This window comes from Lolium perenne, chromosome 4 (genome assembly GCF_019359855.2).
Source record: "Lolium perenne isolate Kyuss_39 chromosome 4, Kyuss_2.0, whole genome shotgun sequence".
NCBI lineage: Eukaryota > Viridiplantae > Streptophyta > Magnoliopsida > Poales > Poaceae > Lolium > Lolium perenne.
In genome coordinates, this window is record NC_067247.2 from 300,950,851 (window position 1) to 300,971,081 (window position 20,231).

The window sequence follows — 20,231 nt, forward strand, 5'->3', positions numbered from 1 at the left end:
AATTTCTCCTTTCTTGAGGGGTCTTTCTGCTTTTGTTCCAGGTCTCCTGTGTCTTCTCGAGCGTTCTCGAGATTTCTGCGTCTGTATCACCTTGGTTTGTATGTTTGGTAATGCAGTAATCTTTCTCAAAAAAAGGAGTGAGGGGTCCTTGTCCCGTGCAGAATCCCATCACCGATTCCACGGCACTGCACACGCCTAAACAAGGTCGTTCCATGCCGGCTCCCACCAGCCCAAGACAGACGTCTTATCTCGTCACGGAGCACGTTGGTGTACAGTACACATGTACTTCTCGTCGAGCATTTCCTGCAATATTACCGTGATCATGTCACCCTCTGTTTCTGGTTTGTGCACTCGAATGGTTTTTCTTTAAGTTGGTTTCCAGGGGGATGGGAACTCAGTTAGGGCATCTCCAACCGTGCGACCCATCCCGCGCCAGCGCGTCCGGATGGGTCGAGCCGGACAAAATCCCGGCCGAACGCAGGGATGCACCGCAAAAGCGGACTGCCGCGGCGTCCGGAACGACGCAAACCCGGCCCAAATCTGGGCTAGGTTTGCGTGGCCGCAGATGGCACGCGCCGTCCGCTCGCGTCCGGGCGCTGGTCGCCTCGTCTCCCTTGGGGCCACCTGTCGGTGGCCCGGGAGGCTACTAAATGAGAACTGGAGGGGGTCTGGCCCTCCACTCCAGTCCCCACTCCACTCCCGCAGCGAAACCGCCGCCATGGCCCGGACGACGAGGTGAGCAGCAGCCGCCGTCGTCCGCCGGCGCTGCGGCCATCCGGAGGAAACCGAGGCGGCCTCCACATCGGAGAGGCCGCCCGTGGCATTGCCGCAACCGCCGCCGTTGCTGCTCGAGCCCAAGCCCGAGTCCTCGGAGGAGGACCCCGACCTCCGTGCCGCGCTGCTCATCTCGACGGCGGAGGAGGACGCGAAATGGCCGTACCTCCATGCGGCCATTCGCACCTCCGAGATGGAGGAAGCGGCCCGGCAGGCAGTGGAGGAAGCCGAGGGCTGGGAGCTGTACGCCCAGGCCCGCCAGGCGCGACGGGAGGAGGAGGAAGCGGCGCGGCGGGAGGACGCTGTGCGCCGCGCCGACGAGGAGCGGCGCGAGGAGCTGCGGCGACGGGAGTCTCGGCGCCGCGCGAGGAGGAGCGGGCGGAAGGCAGCTCCGCGCTCGGCAGGAGAGGGAGCGCCGCCTCGGGGAGGAGGCGCTGCTCCGTGCGCCGCCGCTACCTCGGGTGACTCCGACCCCCACTCGGCCCGGGAGGAGGCCCCGTGGTCTCCGTGGCCGGAGTCCCCGGCGCGGTCGAGCCACAACAGTGCCTCGCCGCCGGGGACGTCGTCCACGACGACGACGACGACGCCGACGCCCACAGGGGCTAGGCGGCGCACCGGCGGCGACCGCGCCGCCGACCAAACCCTAATAGAGGGGTTTTAGTTTAAATTTGAAAGCCCATATACGGGCTTCTTTTGTTAGTTATTTGCCCAAAATAGGGCTATGTACAAATTTACCAAAAATAGGGCATATGTTTAATCAAATTTCGTTTAAATTTACATTTTTTCTTTTATTTTGCTATTTCTCCGATTATGCGCTGCGTCCGCGCGTTGGGCGCAGCGTGCGACCCAAACAGACACGCGGATGCGGGCCGCTGTCCGCGTGTCTGCTAGGCCACCCAAACGGCTCAAAACGGACGATCCCGAGCCGCTGTCCGCTAGACCACCCAAACGGCCCAAAACGGACGACCACGCGCGGTTGGAGATGCCGTTACAGAGCAGAACATTTGGTGTGTTCATAGTCTGCTGCTTGCACGATTTAGGCGCACAGTGGCGCAGTAGTTTGGTCTCTTCGAGGAATCTGAATCCCGATTGAGAGACTATCTGAGATTGATTTGTACATATCAATTTGAAGAATATAAACGCCATGGACCCATGGTAGAAGATGGCCTAGTTCCTGCCATCCTGACTCTGTACATGCACCACCATACATAGATCAGAATCAGATAGGCTGCTGACCTCTCCGTCCCTTCACTATTATTTCTTCTCTAACATCTAATTAAGCAGAAGAGCAGCGCGCATCTCCTGTACTGTAGAGCTAACTAACTAGGAGCTGCTGTTGCTGCTGCTTCGGCCGTCCCTCTCCGCTCTCAGCTGCTTGTACCTGTCGAAGAAGTCCCTGTTCTCCTTCTCCAGCTCCTTCCACACCGTGGAGGTGACGACGGGCTGCACGTCGGCGCGCTTGGAGAGCGCCTCCATGCACTCCTCCATGCTCATACCGAACGTCATGCACTTCTCGATCAGGTGGTGCACCTGCAGCAGAACATATAACACCGATTAATAAACAAGCGTAATGAAATACTCATTCCGGAAATTCATTCATTATCGTTCTCAGCGCGCGCGCCGGCAGGCATACACAGGTTAGAGAAACCGATGTTTCATGCTTATGCAGGTGATCGACATCGACCGAGGGAGAGGAGGGGGATCAAGATCAGAATTCAGATGACTGTACATACCATGCGGATGTAGGAGGCCGGCGAGTCGTCTCCCAGCGCCATGGGTAAGCAGCTCACTAGAGGCTCAATTTGAGCACTTCCTCCTCTTCGTCCCTTGGAGGCTTGGGCCGTAATCGCAAAGCTGACTGTGCGTCTGTGTGTGTATGGGTTTGTGTGATGATAAGGCGTGCAGAGTCGACGGGGGAGGATCCTATTTATACATGCACCATGGATGAGGACACCGCCACCTTCCTCGGGCTCCATGGAGCAGGTGCATGGACCGCCCTCGCGTTTGGTGTGGATCGGAGAAGGCTGGCGCATGGACGTGGTCCGCGGATGCGTGCGGCGCCGAGGCGGGCGCGGGCGTTCACGTGGGCGCGGGCAGGCGATTGGAGGAGAGGCGATTCGCCGATGGAGATGTCTTCCCCGTCGTGGAGATGATGCAGGTGGCAAATATCTAATCTCTATCCCGAATCCCAATATAGGAAGCGTCCAGGTGGACACGCACCTCGTGCCTTCACGTGCCACCTGGCCCCGCCAGCCCACGTCGCGACGGCCAACCTAGGGATTTCACCACTTTTCTATTCTTCTCCCCTCGCTGGCGCGCACGGCCACGCTTCCTCCCTGCCCGTGCCCCGTGGGTCTTGTTGCCTTCTTTGATCATTCTCAGGTGCATCGAAGCTGACAATGTAATAGTGCTTTGGTGTTGTGGATGCCTCGTTTGGCTGTTTGAGCCGGCAGGGTTTGGTGCGCGATCAATTCAATGTGATGGTATGCTTTACGACGACGACGACGAGGAGAGGAGAGGAGAGGAGCGGGCGCCAAAGGCTTACACACGAGTCCTGTCAATTGCGAGCTTCAATTCAGGCGAGAGCAGACGGTGCCTCCTGCCCTTTCCTTCGCCGGTGTGCAACACGCGGACGGGGCCAGGACCACGGGGCCAGCCGGACCCGGTGGCTGGACAAGACGCCTGCGTGGTGCCAGGGCCGGAGCTCCGGGCTTCCATGGCGGGGCAGCTGTCAAGCATGCACGGCGGCCCAGCGCCTTCCGGCTTGACATGGCGGCGTTGTTGTCACGCATGCACGGCGGCAGGGCGCCTTCCGGCTTGACATGACGGCGTTGTTGTCACGCATGCACGGCGGCACGCCGCCTGCCCGCGCGGCTGCACTGATCAATCCGCCGGTCCCGAAATTTCGCGTTCAAATCCACCGGTCCCAATTCAGAGCGGCTGCTGGTGCTGTCGCAATCTCGCAGTCCTGCTCGCGTGCGGAAACAGACGAAATACCGGCTGTCGTCCGACACTCATACAGCCTATACAGGCGCTTATAGGAATGACTAGTACAAATGCCCGTACGTTGCAACGGGAACGATACAAAAATATTTGCTTTGAACACACTAATGTGTTGCATATGGAAAAAACTAATTTTTAGACGAAAATCATTTATGACCTAAATTTTTTCAAAAAATCAACTCACATAATCCTAGCATCAGTTTTCCCTTTTATCCTAATCATTATTTTTTGTTATGTTTTTGTTTGAGCTGCTCCCATAATTTTTTTGAATTAGCTTTATTTAATTATTTTATACTCTATTTAAATTTATTTCCAAATCTACCTATCACAATCTACGAGAAATTCTCGGATTCACATATATGACTGTAAAAGGTTGAATACACAAGATAAAAAAGATAATAAATAAACAAAAGCACCGATCTACTTAGATCTTACTACAAATCAGCAGCTCAAAAATTAAACGTGCTGCTCCAACCAAAAGTTAGCACATATAAAACACTGAAGATTTAACTTACCAATGCAATACCTAAACCCACAGGCTCCAGTTCAATACTGAACAAGTGTGCTACTCACATTGGCGTGGAGTGCTAATAACATGTCAGTTTATGCAGCAATCAAGCTACATAGAAATTTCATCGAATCAGAAAATCTGTCATTCTTTGCAAGTTTTCAGTTCGTCAACAGAGAGTGCATTGTCCAACACTGATCTTGTCAAGAAAGCCGTTGGTGGTGAAATCCAGGTCCAGCCGCTTGTAGGAGTGATGAACATTGGTGCACAAAAATTAATGCAATTCATATGCATCGTACACACGAACGTACATGACATAAGTACCAATCGTAAGAAACTAAACCCGCCCCAAGGGCAGCAGCAGCGGAGGCTGCATGAAGGTACCCTGCTCTTCATCTCTACAGGTAGAGAAAACTACAGGTGTCTAAGATATACCACGCCGGGCACTCCATCCCACGGGTTTGTAAATCATGCCGAACACCTACCTCGCCATCCTTGACCGCCGTCGAGGCCACCTACTCGACCAGGATAATCCCCTTGCGCTGACGCTGCTCCATCCACACAGCCGCCAGCGCATGTCGTGTCAGATCTCCGGTAACGCCGGCCGTCTCCGGTCATACCTCGCGGAATAGGTGCACCAGGAAGGGCGTCTCCCTGATGTGCCGCACGATCTCCACCATCGACTCCCGCATCCTCTCCTCCACCGTCCACCCTCCCCCACCTCCTCTTCGTTGCAGCCATCTTCCCCGGTCACAGACTCCACCTGCTTAAATAGGCTGCATTAGGAAATAAGTGTATACACACAAAATCATATATTGGAAAACCTGCAACCCAAAGCTGTTCACACAGCCAAACAGCAAAGCTAGACACCACAAGTGTTGTTTCAATTGGTGTACATGAAGTAGCATTATATTATTGTTATCATAGATCGTCATCGTGTATTTGAGTTTTCTAAGTGCCCTTTCCATGTTTTTATTATAATAGTATAATACAAAAAGTAAAATAGGTCGGATTATTTTGTACAAATTCCAAGATAATTCCATAGCATGAAAGGTAAATCTAATTCTTGCTCTTATACTTAGAATTGTTGATATGTATAAGTGGATTACACAACCTACACTGTATGACGTGTAGACTACATCTATATCAAAATGCAAAAGAAAATATCATCGGGAGGATACACATAGCAATAAATGATTTAAGAAATTTCAATATGAGTGCACTATTAGAGTTCGGTATGAGTTTGCAAAGTTAATTATATCGTAATTCCTTACATTTTTTTCATGAAATGTAGCTTTCAGGAGCAATAATGTTGTCCCGTTGAGAATACAGAAGTAGAGGACGGGAAACTGCTGCTTGAAGCAGAGTTCGCCGTCATGAAGCCTGCTCGCCACAAATTCTTGTCCAACTCTACCAGGTCCTTAGTAGGAAACGACTTCATTCCCACAAATATAGAGCTCAACCAAACTGATTGCTCAAAAATCGGATGGTGGACTACTTACTTACATGGATTTCTGTATATAGAAGAAGAAATGCTTACTAAATTTATAGCTAACTGCAGAAAAACTTGACATTTGAATGATATTTCCCTAAAACAAGAGCTATTTACTTATCAAGCTTAAAGATAACAAATGTGCCATGTGAATTATCAAGTTCATAATTGCACAGTAAAGGAGCTATATTGTGTTGTTTACTCCCTCGCTCAGAGGTAATAGATGTACAAGAAACTTCAGGTTCAGCATCACGTGAGTATATCAACAGAAAGATCAACCTATGTATTATTTGCCTGCTCGCATATGAGCGTCCCACCTCATTTTTTCTATTGTCACCTTACAAAGAAAAATGATTGCATTTATGTGCTACTACTATAATCCTGGCAACTCCTGCTACTAACCAACTTAATAAATAGTACGCACACCATGCAGAGACATAACAAAACTTAGGACCGCCCTAATTCTGTCATTGGTATTGAAGATGCTGGACCTATGATTTGAACATGAAGATGATGAATAAATATGATGGAGCGTAAAATCAAAAACACTATAAAAAAAAGTAAACAAGCATGTGCAAGGACCATATATCAAGGTAAAATTTTATCTCACCCCAATATTAAGTAAAGAATGCAAGCAATCTTTAGTTTGTAGCTGCTGAATCAGTAATTTCAGAAGACAAAATCCTTGATTCTAATGTAGTGAGCAGTCAACTTCAGTGATTACACCAAATTATCAAATAGTCCATTGAAAGGGCCAACACAATTTAGATCTCAGGCCAAACAAACAAAAAATTAAGTAGAACTTTTAGTCTTTTAGAATATATCAGCTTAAGTACCTATGGCTGATACAAATTATCCCTAGCACAAAGTGGAAGTAAGCTGCAGGTATGAAACAACAAACAAATCATCGTTGAGCGAATACACTCCATGTTCAAATAAATAAACCACAATACTCATTTCTTTTCCCAAATTGGTGTCTCTAACTCTATTAATCTGAGCAAGATCAAAAGGCAAAATTCTATGTCAAGCAACAAAGGGCTCTTACGCTTTCGCAATTGACAAAAGTGTGTGTCCAAAATCTATGTACAAATCAATCTTGACATCCTGGAAAAGCAAACATTGGGAAGATAAGGAGGATCAGAGGAATAATGGTACCTGGTGATACACTACCCCGTCAGCTTCCGTTGACCGCTGGTGGCGAGTAGGGGGGCGCGTGTGGAGGAAAGGTATACGCTCTGAACCATGAAACCTGCATTGTACAAACAAACAAAAAAGAGCTTCATAAACTTAACTTACAAGTTCTGATATATTCACTACATCGATATAGCCAATCTAGTAAGGTGATTGTAGGTGCTGCACCTGAGTGCTACCTCTACACATCTAGACAATCTACCAAGATAGCTGGCTTGTATGTGCGTGAGTGCGCGCTACGTTAATCTAGCGGGCTAGCTTGTAGATGCATGTTTCACAAGACAAAAGCACACATCTCCCTTTTTTCAAGAAAATAATACTAAGAGCATCCCCAAAAAGGTTAAAGATAGATCGGTTCAATTGAGGTGAGACCGTTCTGAAATATGCAATGCACCTCTGTAGTAAGACACATGTTTCCACACTAACCAGATATCTTACTCATGTAAGCAGTATATAAAGTACATGTTTAATGCATTTTTTAGATAAAAGCACATGCTTTCACAAACCAGATAGCCTGCTCATGTAAACAACCATTGAAGTATTTACAAAACCAGATATTTCTTGGAGCTATACAGAGAATTCACATAGGTTGATCTATGTATATTGCAAAAGGAGAAGCAAAGAGGAAACAAGTAATCAGTAACTATCAAGTAAGAACAGCTCAAAAAAAAAACTATCAAGTAAGAAGCTGACGCTAGTCAGGAAATGGTTCCCATACCTGTAACCAAAGCTGAAAGGCTTGTACAGTTTGGATCATAAGAACAAATCTCTCATGCAACGAGGAGTCCATCAAAGATTAGCTATCTCAATTTTGACCTTCTGCACACAAACACCACCTATTTTATTTAAAATATGTCTTAATGCAAAGCTTGTTCCCCAAGCTCAGCATTACCATGGGTGTGAGCGGAAGCAAGAAGAGCTCCCCATATTGCTGCGTTTGCCATGAAAGGCATGCCCTTAACCAAGTCTTGAGCAGCACGGCCAAGTAAATCGACCATGCATCCATAATGCTCGACTCGCAGCTTAATCCCTTACTGGGATATCATGATATTGAAATGTCAGCGACCCAAATCATTCAGTCCAATGTGGCTACACGCCGACAGGATCGCAAGAAAAGTGACATCGTTTGGCGCCACATTCTCCCTCCCCATCCGGCAAAACATCTCAACAGCTTTCAAGCCAAGGCCATGCAACGCGAATCCAGCGATCACCGTTGTCCAGTTCACAACGCTCTTCTTCTCCATGCCCTCAAACACCTCCACCGCCGACGCACCCGCATTTGAGGTACGTGTCGATGACTGCGTTCATCAGCGGTATATGCCAGCATAAGCCCCACTTCAACACGGACCTGTGCACCCATTCGCCCAAATCAACCGCGCCAAGATCCCCGCAGGCCTACAGCAACACTATCCCATCAGGCTCGATCCCCTCCCCCACCCTGCATCCTCCGGAACACCTCGATCACCTCCACTGGCCGCTTCATCTGTGCATACGCCCCAACGTCCAGGACACCGCGTTCCTCTGCGGCATAGCATCAAACAGTTCGCGGCCCGCGCGCACGCCAAGTTCCCAGACTTCACATACCCCGAGATCGTGACATTCCAGCAGAAGATGTCCTTGTGGACCGTTTCATCAAACACGCTACGTGTAGAGGCTATGCTGCCGCACGAGAAGTAGGTCTGAATGAGGCTTGTGGAGACGTGCGCGTAGGACGAGGGAATGGAGCTGCGGGACGAGGGTGCCACCTGCCACGTAGATGGGGGATCCGGGCGGCGGCGTTGAGGGATACGGAGGGCGTGGGGGCGGAGCAGGAGACGGAGAGAGGTGCGCGGAGAGGAGGCGCGCGTCGTGGTGGCCGCCGCGGGGGAGGAGGAAGGCGCGGGGGAGGAGGAAGGCGCGGGTGAGGAGGGAGAACGCGCGGTGGAGCGCCAGGGGCAGAGGGGCGGCGGCATGAGGGGAGTTTCAGCCGCGGGGCTTAGTTGGGCTTGGCCCAGTTAGTTCGGCGTGCAGGGCGAGCGAGGAAGGACGACTAAAATTGACGTATTGGCAGAATAAGGAACATGTTCCTCCTTTTTAAGTAGTGTAGAAATTAGTGCCAAAAATGCAGGAGCTTAAGGAAAACGTTTAAGCAAAGGAAAGTGCTGGGCGTCCTCCGGGGGATCTGATTTCCCAGCCCCCGGGTCCCCAGCCGTCGGATCGACATCATGTACGGTCAGATTTGCATGTAGCAAAAGAACACCTCCGGTAGCAAAAATAACACCCCGGCAGCAATCGCATGTAGCAAAAAACGGTTCGCCTATGAAATAAAAGAAAAGAGTTGAGTTCGCCGGAGTTTCGCCGGAGACCTCGCCGGATACCGCGTAGCAAAAAAAACTGTGACATTGTAGCAAAAAGCAATCTCGCCCGAGACATCAACCTATATCTCACCGGAGACCTTGCCGAAGATTTCGCCGGAGACCTAGTAGCAAAAAAAGTTGTGCTATTGTAGCAAACCCAACCTCGTCGGAGACATCATAGCATAATTTTGTACTAAAAGTAGCAAAACAGTATAATAATTGTAGCAGAAAAATACACTATTGTAGCATCGCGGCTTCGTAGCACTTGGAGGTAGCAAAATAGCAGAAAGTATATATCTATGTAGCTAGCGGAGCAAAGTCCCCAAATCAGGACCCCATACAGTAGCAACGCGCAATACATGTGTAGCTTCCCCGGCTGGCGTTGGTAGCACACAAGTTGGCCAATAGTAGCACTATGGTTGGGACATCCAGGAGCCAGACTCCCACGCGACGGCGCAAAGGCAGTCTACCAGGAATCATTGCGGGAGGCACGGATGACCATGGCGTGGGCCCTAACGGAGCTCCTTCGGCGGCCGGACGCCGCAGCTGCCGCCACTGAGAAGCTGGACCGCATCGTAGGTCCGACCGGCGGCGGCGAGGCGGGCGACGCTGGTCGCGATGCGCAACGGCGGCCGGCCCCGATGTTGGTAGCGCACGCAGCAGCGACACCGTGGCCCGCGAAGCGCGGCGGCAGGATCTTCGGCGCCCGATGTCCCATCAAGGTGGCCCTGGCGGTGTGGTCGCCCGCCTCGCCGCGCAGCGGTAGCCGGCCCCGACGTCGGTTACGCCCGCAGCAGCGTCGCCGTGGGCCGCGAAGCGCGGTGGCAGCCAGCCAACAACGGCAGGATCTCTGGCGCCGGCGCTCGATCTCCAATCATGGTGGGCAGGTAGAGTTGGAGAGAGAGAAAGAGAAAAAAAGGGGGATTAAACGGAACTGTGCGGACTGCGGAGGAGGAAGAAAGCGTGCAAGGTAAGCGGTCTTGGTGGGTCCCACGGGACGTGGCGAGGACACGTGGCGCACAGGCAAGGTGGAGGTTGCAAACGCCGTATCCCCCGGGGGAATCTGATCATTTCCCTTAAGCAAAGGACGAACTTGAATGTACGCTACCGACGGTGGTCTACGTACCTGCTAATGATAAGGGCATCTCCAATACAACCATCCATTTAGAGCATCTCCACTCGTCCCCCGATGAGGTCCCCGAGCGACGTTTTTCCCATCCGGACGGCGAAATTCAGCCCAGTCGCGCCCCCGGTTCCTCGTTTTCGTCCGGATTTGGGCCTAAATCCATCCGGCGATCCCACGCCATCCCCGGCCCCCCGGGGACCTATCGGGGACTCCGGACGAGTGAAAAGCGGGGAAGGGCCAGATCTGTCGGTGACTGGACACACGAACCCCACCGCCACCTCGCTCAAAATCTCCCCCACCCCTTGTATCTCTCTCGCCGCCGGCACCACCCCGCCGGCTTGTTGCCCAGATTCCATCACCCCTCCTTTCCCACCTGCTTATATTCCGCCGTCTTTCGACGACGGCCTATCTGGCTGCTCTTCCGCCGGCCTGTTTTCCGACTTTGGCCTGCTCCTCGTCGCTCGCGGCTCGGGTTGCCTCGACCACGCCCGTCAGGTGTTCGTCCATTTGCCTCGCCGGCCATGGACTCGGACGAAGAGGAGGAGTAGATGTTCGTGGAGCTTATGCAAGAAGAGATGGCAGCAGCCGCCCAAGACGACGAACACATGATGATCCTCGGTTGCTTGGCAAGCATGTACGCCGGACTGGCAACTGGTCGACGTGGTGGGTCGGCACCAGGTCGCCGGAAGTGCAAGCCGAGACAGCGAATGGAGGGCTACTGCATGTTGTACGCCGACTACTTCGCCGACAATCCATTGCACGGTGAGAGTGTTTTCCGGCGTCGTTTCAGGATGAGCAGAAAGCTATTTCTGCAAATTGTGTATGCCATCCGAGACTTTGATCCCTACTTCAGATGCAAGGCGGATTGCACTGGTTTGGTTGGATTTTCGTCACTGCAGAAGTGCACAGTGGCTATGAGGATGCTGGCTTATGGAGCTCCCGGTGATGGTGCAGATGACTATCTTCGGATGGCGGAGTCCACCGCCCTTGATTGTTTCTACCGGTTCTGCAGGGCCGTTATAGCAGTGTTCGGGGACTATTACTTGAGATCACCCACTGTCGAAGACACTCAGAGGATCCTTGCAACAAATGAAGCTAGGGGTTTTCCAGGGATGCTTGGAAGCATTGACTGCATGCATTGACAATGGAAGAACTGTCCGTTTGCGTGGCAGGGAATGTACAAGGGTCACAAAAAAGGCTGCACTGTGATACTTGAAGCAGATTTGGCACTCTTTCTTTGGTATGCCTGGATCCAACAATGACATCAACGTCCTAAACTGCTCCCCGGTCTTTTCCAAGCTTGTTGAGGGTCATGCTCCCCCGGTGGACTATGTGATCAATGGTCGGCACTACAACAAAGGATACTACCTTGCAGACGGTATCTATCCAAAGTGGGCAACATTTGTGAAGACTATCTCGAACCCTAGCACCCCCAAACTTTGCGAGTTTGTCGAGAAATAAGAAGCTTGCCGAAAAGACGTCGAGCGTGCATTTGGTGTCCTCCAGCAGAGATTTGTTGTCGTCCGGTTCCCCGCTATGACTTGGTCCAAAGATCAGATGTGGGAGGTGATGAACTGCTGTGTGTGCCTACACAATATGATTATTGAAAATGAGCGAAAGCATCCGGTTCCTCTGGCTGAGCAAGAAGCACCATATGAGAGAGAGGGTCCTCTTGCACAGCCTAATCACCAGGTGCCTCCATCATGGGCCGCCTTCATTGCTATGCGCCAGGAGATTCGAGACTCTACAATGCATCAGCTGCTGCAAGATGATCTGGTGGAGCACATATGGAGGCTCCGAGGCAACGCCAACGCCGACGCCAACTAGTCTATCTGTTTGTAAAATTGTGAAATTGTGTGCTTCATTTGTTTCAGCACTTGTTAAACATTGTACTGATTATCGCCGAATTTGTTTCAGCAATTTTCGTACTCTTGGTCGCCGAACTTGTTAAATTTTATGTTAAATTTGTTTGAAATATGTCAAATGGTCGAGGTTGGGGGTTTCCTGCCGGGGGGACGGCTGGAACTTCGGCGCTCCCCAGGCCAAATCTTCCTCCAATCCGGACGAAAATTTCGCCGGATTTGGGCGTGGGGAGCGCCAACGAGTGGGGATGCTCTTAGACCGCGCATATCTGCAGAGAATCCTCCGGAGGTTGCAAATCCACCAAACTCCAGATTTTCTACGGTCGGATTGAATTGTTCTCAACCGTTAGATCGATTTTAATGTCAAGGTTTGCCTCAACTCCCACCTTTACTTCACCGAAGCAAAAAAAAAAATGCCCCATTCTGGCGACAACTGCGAAGCTGCTGACGGAGGGAGGTCTCGCGACGGCGAGAGGACAACAGCGTCGATGACGGCGTCCTCCGACTCTGCAATGAGGACGCGAAAGCAGCGCGGGGCACGTTCTATGCTTCCGTACCGCTTGCCGGCGTCTCGACGATGGTGGCCGGCGTCGACAGCGCTCCCAATCTTCGATCCTGAGGTGGCGGCGGAGCGGTGGAAGATGTGTGCGAGGAGGCTGTGTTTTGGGAGGTAGACAGGCGGGCTAGGGGAGGACAAGGGGAGGACACGAGCGGCCAGCGGTAGGAGTCCGCGGCCACGCAAACGCGGCCCAGATTTGGGCCGGCTTTGGATCGTCCCGAACGCCGCGGCCATCCGCTTTAGGGGCGCTGGATCGGGTTTTTGTCCGATTCGACCCATCCGGTCTCTCAAATCCATGCATGTCATCTCAAATATCCAGTCAGGTATGCACACTATATTCAAACCTGGATTTCATTTTCTTTTGGTTGGTGCTTTTAGTTTTTTTTTTTTTTGCGAGAAGAAGGCGATTTCATTGCAACAACGATCTTACAGATGAACTCAGGAAACACAAGAAAAAGCAAGAAGGACCTTCTAAGCTCCGACATCGCCGGCGACCAGCACGAGAGAGAGACGCGCCGCTGCCGATGTTCGTCCACACGCCAAGGATCGATGAACTCCCCGAGGCAACCAGGAAGTCCCAACTCACCGCCCCCGGAGGGGTAACGCCCTGGCCCTTCGATGCCGTCGCGAAGCACACCACCGCCGTCTTCAGATTCATCAACATCCAGATCCTCCAGCACTCAGGATCTGGTCGGGGAACACCACAGCACACGAATCCGCAGATCCGCGCGAGTGGATCAAGCAGGCACGCCACCGGATCGCTCTTCGTAAATATTTGTCATAAGGTTTCTTAAATCTAGATATCTTTTAGTCAACATTTTAATTAAATCTATGATAAGTATTTATGCCGGAAAGAGTAATATTTTTTTAGTTGTAAAAGCATGGACTGTCTGTTTAACACTTTAACTAGAGAGCGAGCGATGGGGCTCAAAAAAAAAAGAGCGAGCGAAGCACGATTACACTAGCCACTAGTAGGGATGGCAATGGGTACCCATAACCCGCGTACCCGCCGGGTAAAAACCCAATAGGAGTACGGGTATGGGACAAAATATTACCCATGGGTTTGTAAATGGGAAAATATCATACCCATAGGGTAAGGCGGGTACGGGTATGGGATCGTAGAACCCATACCCACGTACCCATGTACCCATCTAAATTTGACAAGTAGGTCGTTGTAATATTCTAAAGTACTTAATTTCCCCCCTAATCACACCTTTACATAGCTAGGTTGAACCTCACACTTTCCGGTCTCACAATTGCTGGTAGGTTAGTGAGGATTAGTCCCCTATTTATGATTGTTTCGCTTCATGTCATATTTTTTGATCAATTTGATGTGTTATAAGCACGGGTATTTTTACCCGCGGGTACCCATTTACCCTGCCGGGTAACGGGTATGGGAAAAACTTGCACCCGTTGACGGGTATGGGTACGGGTGATGGGTAAGATTGAAGGTGACGTGGACGGGTATGGGATGGCTCTACCCGTACCCATACCCTGCGGGTGCCATCCCTAGCCACTAGGTGAGGAGCAGAGTTTTTTTTCTTCTGAGCATAGGAGCGGGTTTAAATGGGCCTCTAGTTGGTGGGGCATGAGGTCTAAAAAAGAGCTTCTTACATAGGCCGTGAGAAAACATAGGCCCATGACATGCACAATGCGAATGGGCTTGCGCCATTTTGTTACATTTCCCTTATCGCTAGTTCAATACCCTTCTCCCTAAAAAAAAGGACTGTTCTCTTCGATTCTGAAAGGGGATTGTATGTTACTTATATACTGAAACAGTTGGCTTACCATGACCCAAGGTTGATCTCAGCGCGAAGGACGGAAGAACACCTTGTAACACACGTGAACACAACTCCCTACGACAAAACTGACAAATGTCACTTCCTGCTGCTATAGGTCAAGATCACTTGTTTTTTTTCATGTTGGGCTAGTCTCCGCAAATACTTAGCAAAAAGACCCACTTCAGATCTGTAAGCGTCTCGTGACTGAAAGCCTTAACAAGTGATGTACAATCTGACTTAAGTAAGAGTTTTCCCGCCTCCTTCCCCACTAAATAAAATGACTCAAAAATGGCGGTGGTGTTGGTGGACAGAAAGAAACAAACCAAACATGGGAGGGGGATGCTTGAATGTTCATGAATTCCAATTTCACATCGGTAGACACTATGTCGAATGGGAGGAGTTCTTCTGGTAGAAATCTAGGTCCCAAAACAACAACAAGATTTGAGATGGCAATCGTACCTTCGCCTGATTGGATTTCACATCGGTAGACACTATGTTGAATGGTATGAAGTTTTTGACCGGAGCTCGAGAGAAGGACGTTAGGATGCAATTGGTAGAGACCATGATGGACATCTAGTTTTTGTTGCAGAAAGTGCTATCCATGGAGCAAAGACAATTAGCACTACACATGGAGAAGGATGCCCTAGTCCAGTCCATCAAGATTGCGGACAACATGGGGATTGGCAAACTACTGTTCTTCCCCTACTTTATGGCTCCAATATTACAGTAAACTACAAGTAAAACTTATCACCTTTCACCATTGGGACCTCTCTTCTGGGACGCAAATTAAGACTCAAATGGGCATGGCGTTTATTGATTTCTGTATTTTGCATAAGCCGCGTGGAACGTAACAAGCCAACACATGCCAGGTTTGATCCAACATGTATTGATTGCTTCTACCAAGTGTATTTAGATGAGGTTCCCGTCAAGTATGGATGAAAAAAGAGCAAAAACGGAGTGGTGCTACATTTATTTTCATATTTTTTTAGGAACGCTGCAATAAAAATCAGAACTTTGAAAACTAACACGGAAACATATATTGTCGAAAGCAGGTGTATACCGAAGGGTAGACACAGAGCGATTGCCGGAAGCAAGAAACCGTTTGAATCATGAAGAAAAAAATAATCAAGTAACACAAGAAAAATGACAAACCTTATATCCCTGACCGTAGGGTGAAAGCTCAATATACGGGGAATAGGGGAAGTGTTGAACAATGGAAGCTTCTTTGAACTAAGGAAGGGATTACGTTCTCGTGTATTTTGAGATGAGCCGCATCAACGGTTCGGCCGACAAGGTCAGATACTAGCCTACTAGATTGGGTTATGTAGACCAAACTCTAAAACTGAATATTTTGTATTCAACAACAGATATTTTTTTGTTTCCACGTCTAGAAACGCCATTTTGTTTCCGTTTACGCCAAAATAATTTCGTTTTAGTTTTCGTCCCGTAAAATTCAATTTCAATTACCATAATCGTATTTCCGCGAAAAAGATGGAAAATTTCCGCTCCATTTTTATCGATATGTCATACTTAGAGCATCTCCAGTCGCGTCCCCCAAACCGTCCCCCAAACCGCGCCGGATCGAGCGTTTGGGGGACGTGTTTTGTTCGTGCCGCGTTTGGGGGACGTCGCTCCCCAGCCGCGTCCCCCAAACGCCGCCCCCAAATAAATATTTGTGCACGAAAATAAAGGTTTTCATTCAATTTTGATTATATATTACAAAGTTTGAATGAAAACGGCTAGATTTCATCTAAACCTAGACTACTGACCGCCCGGCGGCGCGTTCGACGGCCCCGCCCCGTCGTCGCCTCCCCTACGCCGCAGCTCTGTTTGACACGAGAAAAACGTCTGTGAACGACAGATGCGCCACATTGAGGGGAAGGATTGTAGCATGTTTTTCTCATGCGCCGGGGTAAAATAAAAGAAGTGCGGGCGTGCCAGTGTACCGTAGTACACGAGAAAAAGATAGGGAAGCATGCATTTCGTTAATCTCTCTTGGAGAAATAAAGTACAAGTTCCCGAATACAAAGCGCTCCGTGGCCTGCTCGCACGGCCAGCCTGACTATGGCGATTGCGATCTCCTGGTTCCCGGGGCCTCGGAAGGCACCCGGTTAATTACTCCCGCGGGTTACGCCGCGAGACACCTCCGATTAAGCCGTGTGGTCGTCTTCGTCGTCTTCGCTTCGCGTTCTCCATGCATGATGTGGTGGTTGTGTGTGTGGGGGCGGCGGCAGAGCCCGTGTCCTCGTCGATACACGCGCCGCATGTAGCGTGGCCTTTGCTCCGGTCACGCCCGCCTTCGCCGCCACGCCTCGTCGGTCTTGACGGCGTTGGTGTAGTTGTAGTTGAAGTAGCATGGGTCTGCTCAGCTAGAACTTCTTGACGACCAGCAGCCTCGTCGGGGTGCGCAAGGGGTATGCCTCGCGGGAGTAGGTAGTCGATGGAGATCGGCGTCGGTGTGGAACCGACCACTGGTGGAAAAAAGGGCTTTGGTCGCGGTTGGCAACTGCCATTAGTCGCGGTGGCCCAACCGCGACCAAAGCAGCGCGACTAAAGGCCCCCCCCCCCTTTAGTCGCGGTTCCTTACGAACCGCGACTAAAGGCCCGTCCACGTGGGCCGCAGGGGAGCGCCAGGGCGGAGGACCTTTAGTCGCGGTTCTTCTGGCCAACCGCGACTAAAGGCCTCCGCAGGGTTTAGGGTTTTAGCCCCCCTCCCCCTAAATCTGGTTTCTTTTTAATTTGTATTGTTTTATTTCTTTTGGGTTTTAATTTTGAAGGAGTTTCACATATTCTACTGCATCGTATACATACATGCATATGAATGTACAATTTCAAACAAATTTGAAATTAGAACCAAAAAGAATTCAAGAGGAATATACAATATATATTCAATATCGGATGACCATATACAATATATATTCAATATCGGATGATCATATACAATTTTGAACAAGTTAGTTACAAATTCTGGTGCATATAAAGTTCTACGTCATCGTAATAGTGTTCTCCTCTAGGATCGATGACTTCCCTCGCCAACCATCCAGCTAGTTCCTCTTGAAGTGGTCGGAAGCGAGCTTCTGGACTAAGCGTCTTCCGAGGTTATTCCTCGGGATGTTGTTCTCACACGTCCGGTCCCGCTCATTGCAAAGTATCTCCGCATCCTCTCACAAACATAGTATCCACATAGATTGGTCCCCGGTGGCTGAATATCCCTACCGTCCGCACTGCCATTTTAAAATGTAGCTCCTTTTTGAATTCACCGACCTTGGTATCTACGAACCGTCTCCAAACCCTACGAGGCAAAGAAAATTAAATAAACAAGAGAGTTATTAATTAGTTACTTGATATTAGGAAATGATGAACGAAATAGGCCGATCGATATAGAGCGCAAATGAATGAAAATAATTACTTTTGCATCATTTTTCTCATGTCGCCCCAAATCGCCGGATCCATATTCAGAGAGTCGTGGACGAGAACTGAGGAGGTCTGAACTTTAATTACCATAAGAATCCAGTGGAACCTGCGGACACGATACATGCACAGTCATGCATAACTCATCGATTAGCCACATACCATAAACAAAAGAGAATGTGCTCAAGACAGAAACACTCACCCAAAATGGTAAGGAAATAGAATATCACTTTTCTGTTGCTGTTTTCTAATAAACCGCCACGTGTCATCCTCCACGTCGGCGGGGTGGTGTTCTAACACATATGAATTAACGATGTGTGGGTCAATGAACCCAACATCATGGATGTTCCTTATTCGCATTTCCCGCTTCTTCATTCTGCATAATATATAGCGTACACAACAAGATAGTTAGGACAAAATATATATATATATATATATATATAGTGCAGGCCGGCAATGAACGAGATGGGGTAGAAATTAATAAATCACTTACAGAACGTAGCAACCGATGATAGATTTGTCGAGGTCGCGCAGATTGAACAACCGGAACAATTCACTCAGAGGAATTTGTACCCAAGAATGTTTGAAGTGATGCTCATATCTAACTTCCGCATAGATATACTCTTTGGCGTTTTTATGTTTTATGTAACCCTTGTACCAATTTAGCAGACCTAGCATTTGTCGAGGTAGATCCTCTTCCTCGCGCAGCTCGACGAGAGGGCCATTCTTCACATATGTAAATACTACGTCCTTCATTGGCGCCTCATCAAGGCCTAGCAAAGGCACGAAGAGTGATACCTAACTCGGCCGCTTGTTCTCTCGGCACTCGTTACATCCAATCCATGTCGCCGCAGCTGCTATGATATCGGGGGCATCCGGATCGGCGGCTTGCACTATGAGCGGGCGATCGATTGTTTACTTTGTTCCCCGAGCTGGGCAACTTCTTTCCCCTTTCTAATTTTGACTCGGCCTCGTCCTTCAAGGCTTTCTTCTCCGCCAACTCTTTCCTCGTTCTTGAACGCGAGTGCTTGCCTACGAAGTTCACGTAAATAGTCGTCGTGCAGATTCTTCGCGGCTTGGGACGGTGTGTTCAAAAATGACTTAGCCCATCGCTTTTCCTTGTCGAATATACCGGCTTGGGCTCGCCTCTATTTTCTTCTTGACGCTCGCCTTCCATTTCGTAAATCAGCAGCCGCGCCCGCCTCGACTTCCTCGGCACTACTTTCCCAAGACCTCCCGGGGAGAGGCTTCAGTGATACCTCCGGTACCTTTGTTTTCTTAGGTACGTAAGGGTCCGGGTTAATAACCCAGGACTGCTTCGCTTCTTCGCCGGAGGTGGATTGGGGGCGGTACCGGTGTCCGATCACCCGCCGACGAGGATCGGGGGCGGCGGCGTCGCCGACGTGAATGAGGTGTATTAGGTGAAGCACCACCGCCACCGTCATGCCACCGCCACCGTCACCGCCACCGCCACCGCCACCGTCACCGCCACCGCCACCACCACCACCGTACGGGGGTGGACTTGTTGGCGCCTCGCCCGGAAACTTGATAAATTTCTTCGCCATAGAATGAACTCGGCGCTTGACATCTCCAAGTCTTTTCACCCCTTCGTGTGTAGCAATGTCAATGTCCAGGTCCTCAAACCCTTGGACTATCTCCTCCACCGTGACACGAGCATAGCCATCTTGAATGGGGTTGTTGTGGTGGAGTGCTCCTGTGGCAAAGCATCGCCGATGGCTACCTTCATGGACATGTTCCCGATAGGATAATACAGATGACATGCTTTCATCTCCTTTATATCGTCCACGGGGTAGCGAGGAGGCTCCGGTGCAGTAATTTGGACCACCAGAGGCTCCGGTGCAGTAATTTCTATCGTCGGTGCACCACCCGGTGAGGCCTCCGTGGAAGCCACGCTGCTTCTTCTCCGCCGCTGGCTTCCGAGATCCATTGGATGATCTTCAAAGATGTCGCGCCCGAGCTGCATCTCTTTCGGCGACTAGTACACTCACGGTTTCCTTCAAGACATCCATTTCCGTTACCAACTTCGCCACAACATCTGCATCCCGATCCATCTTTCTCTACGGCTTCGTAACCGTACGGGTCATCGTTACGGGGAACCCTACTTTCCACGGAATGGGCCCCATGCCTCGTATACGTCCTCCGTGTTCGGGATTCCCGAGGGCTTTTG

At 50.2% G+C, this 20,231-nt stretch overlaps 1 protein-coding gene and 1 pseudogene across 1 annotated transcript; both read right to left on the reverse strand.

Annotated features, from left to right (window-relative positions):
• Window positions 1–1,885: 1,885 nt before the first annotated feature.
• LOC127349005 (uncharacterized) lies at window positions 1,886–2,688 on the reverse strand. Its single transcript, XM_051374838.2, has 2 exons — window positions 2,508–2,688; window positions 1,886–2,304 (listed from the first exon to the last, which is right to left on the reverse strand). The coding sequence occupies exons 1-2, from the start codon at window positions 2,547–2,549 to the stop codon at window positions 2,098–2,100; spliced, it is 249 nt and encodes an 82-aa protein (XP_051230798.1). The 5' UTR covers window positions 2,550–2,688; the 3' UTR covers window positions 1,886–2,097.
• A 5,137-nt stretch (window positions 2,689–7,825) lies between these two features.
• Window positions 7,826–8,920, reverse strand: LOC127347764 (pentatricopeptide repeat-containing protein At5g56310-like; annotated as a pseudogene).
• Window positions 8,921–20,231: the final 11,311 nt, after the last annotated feature.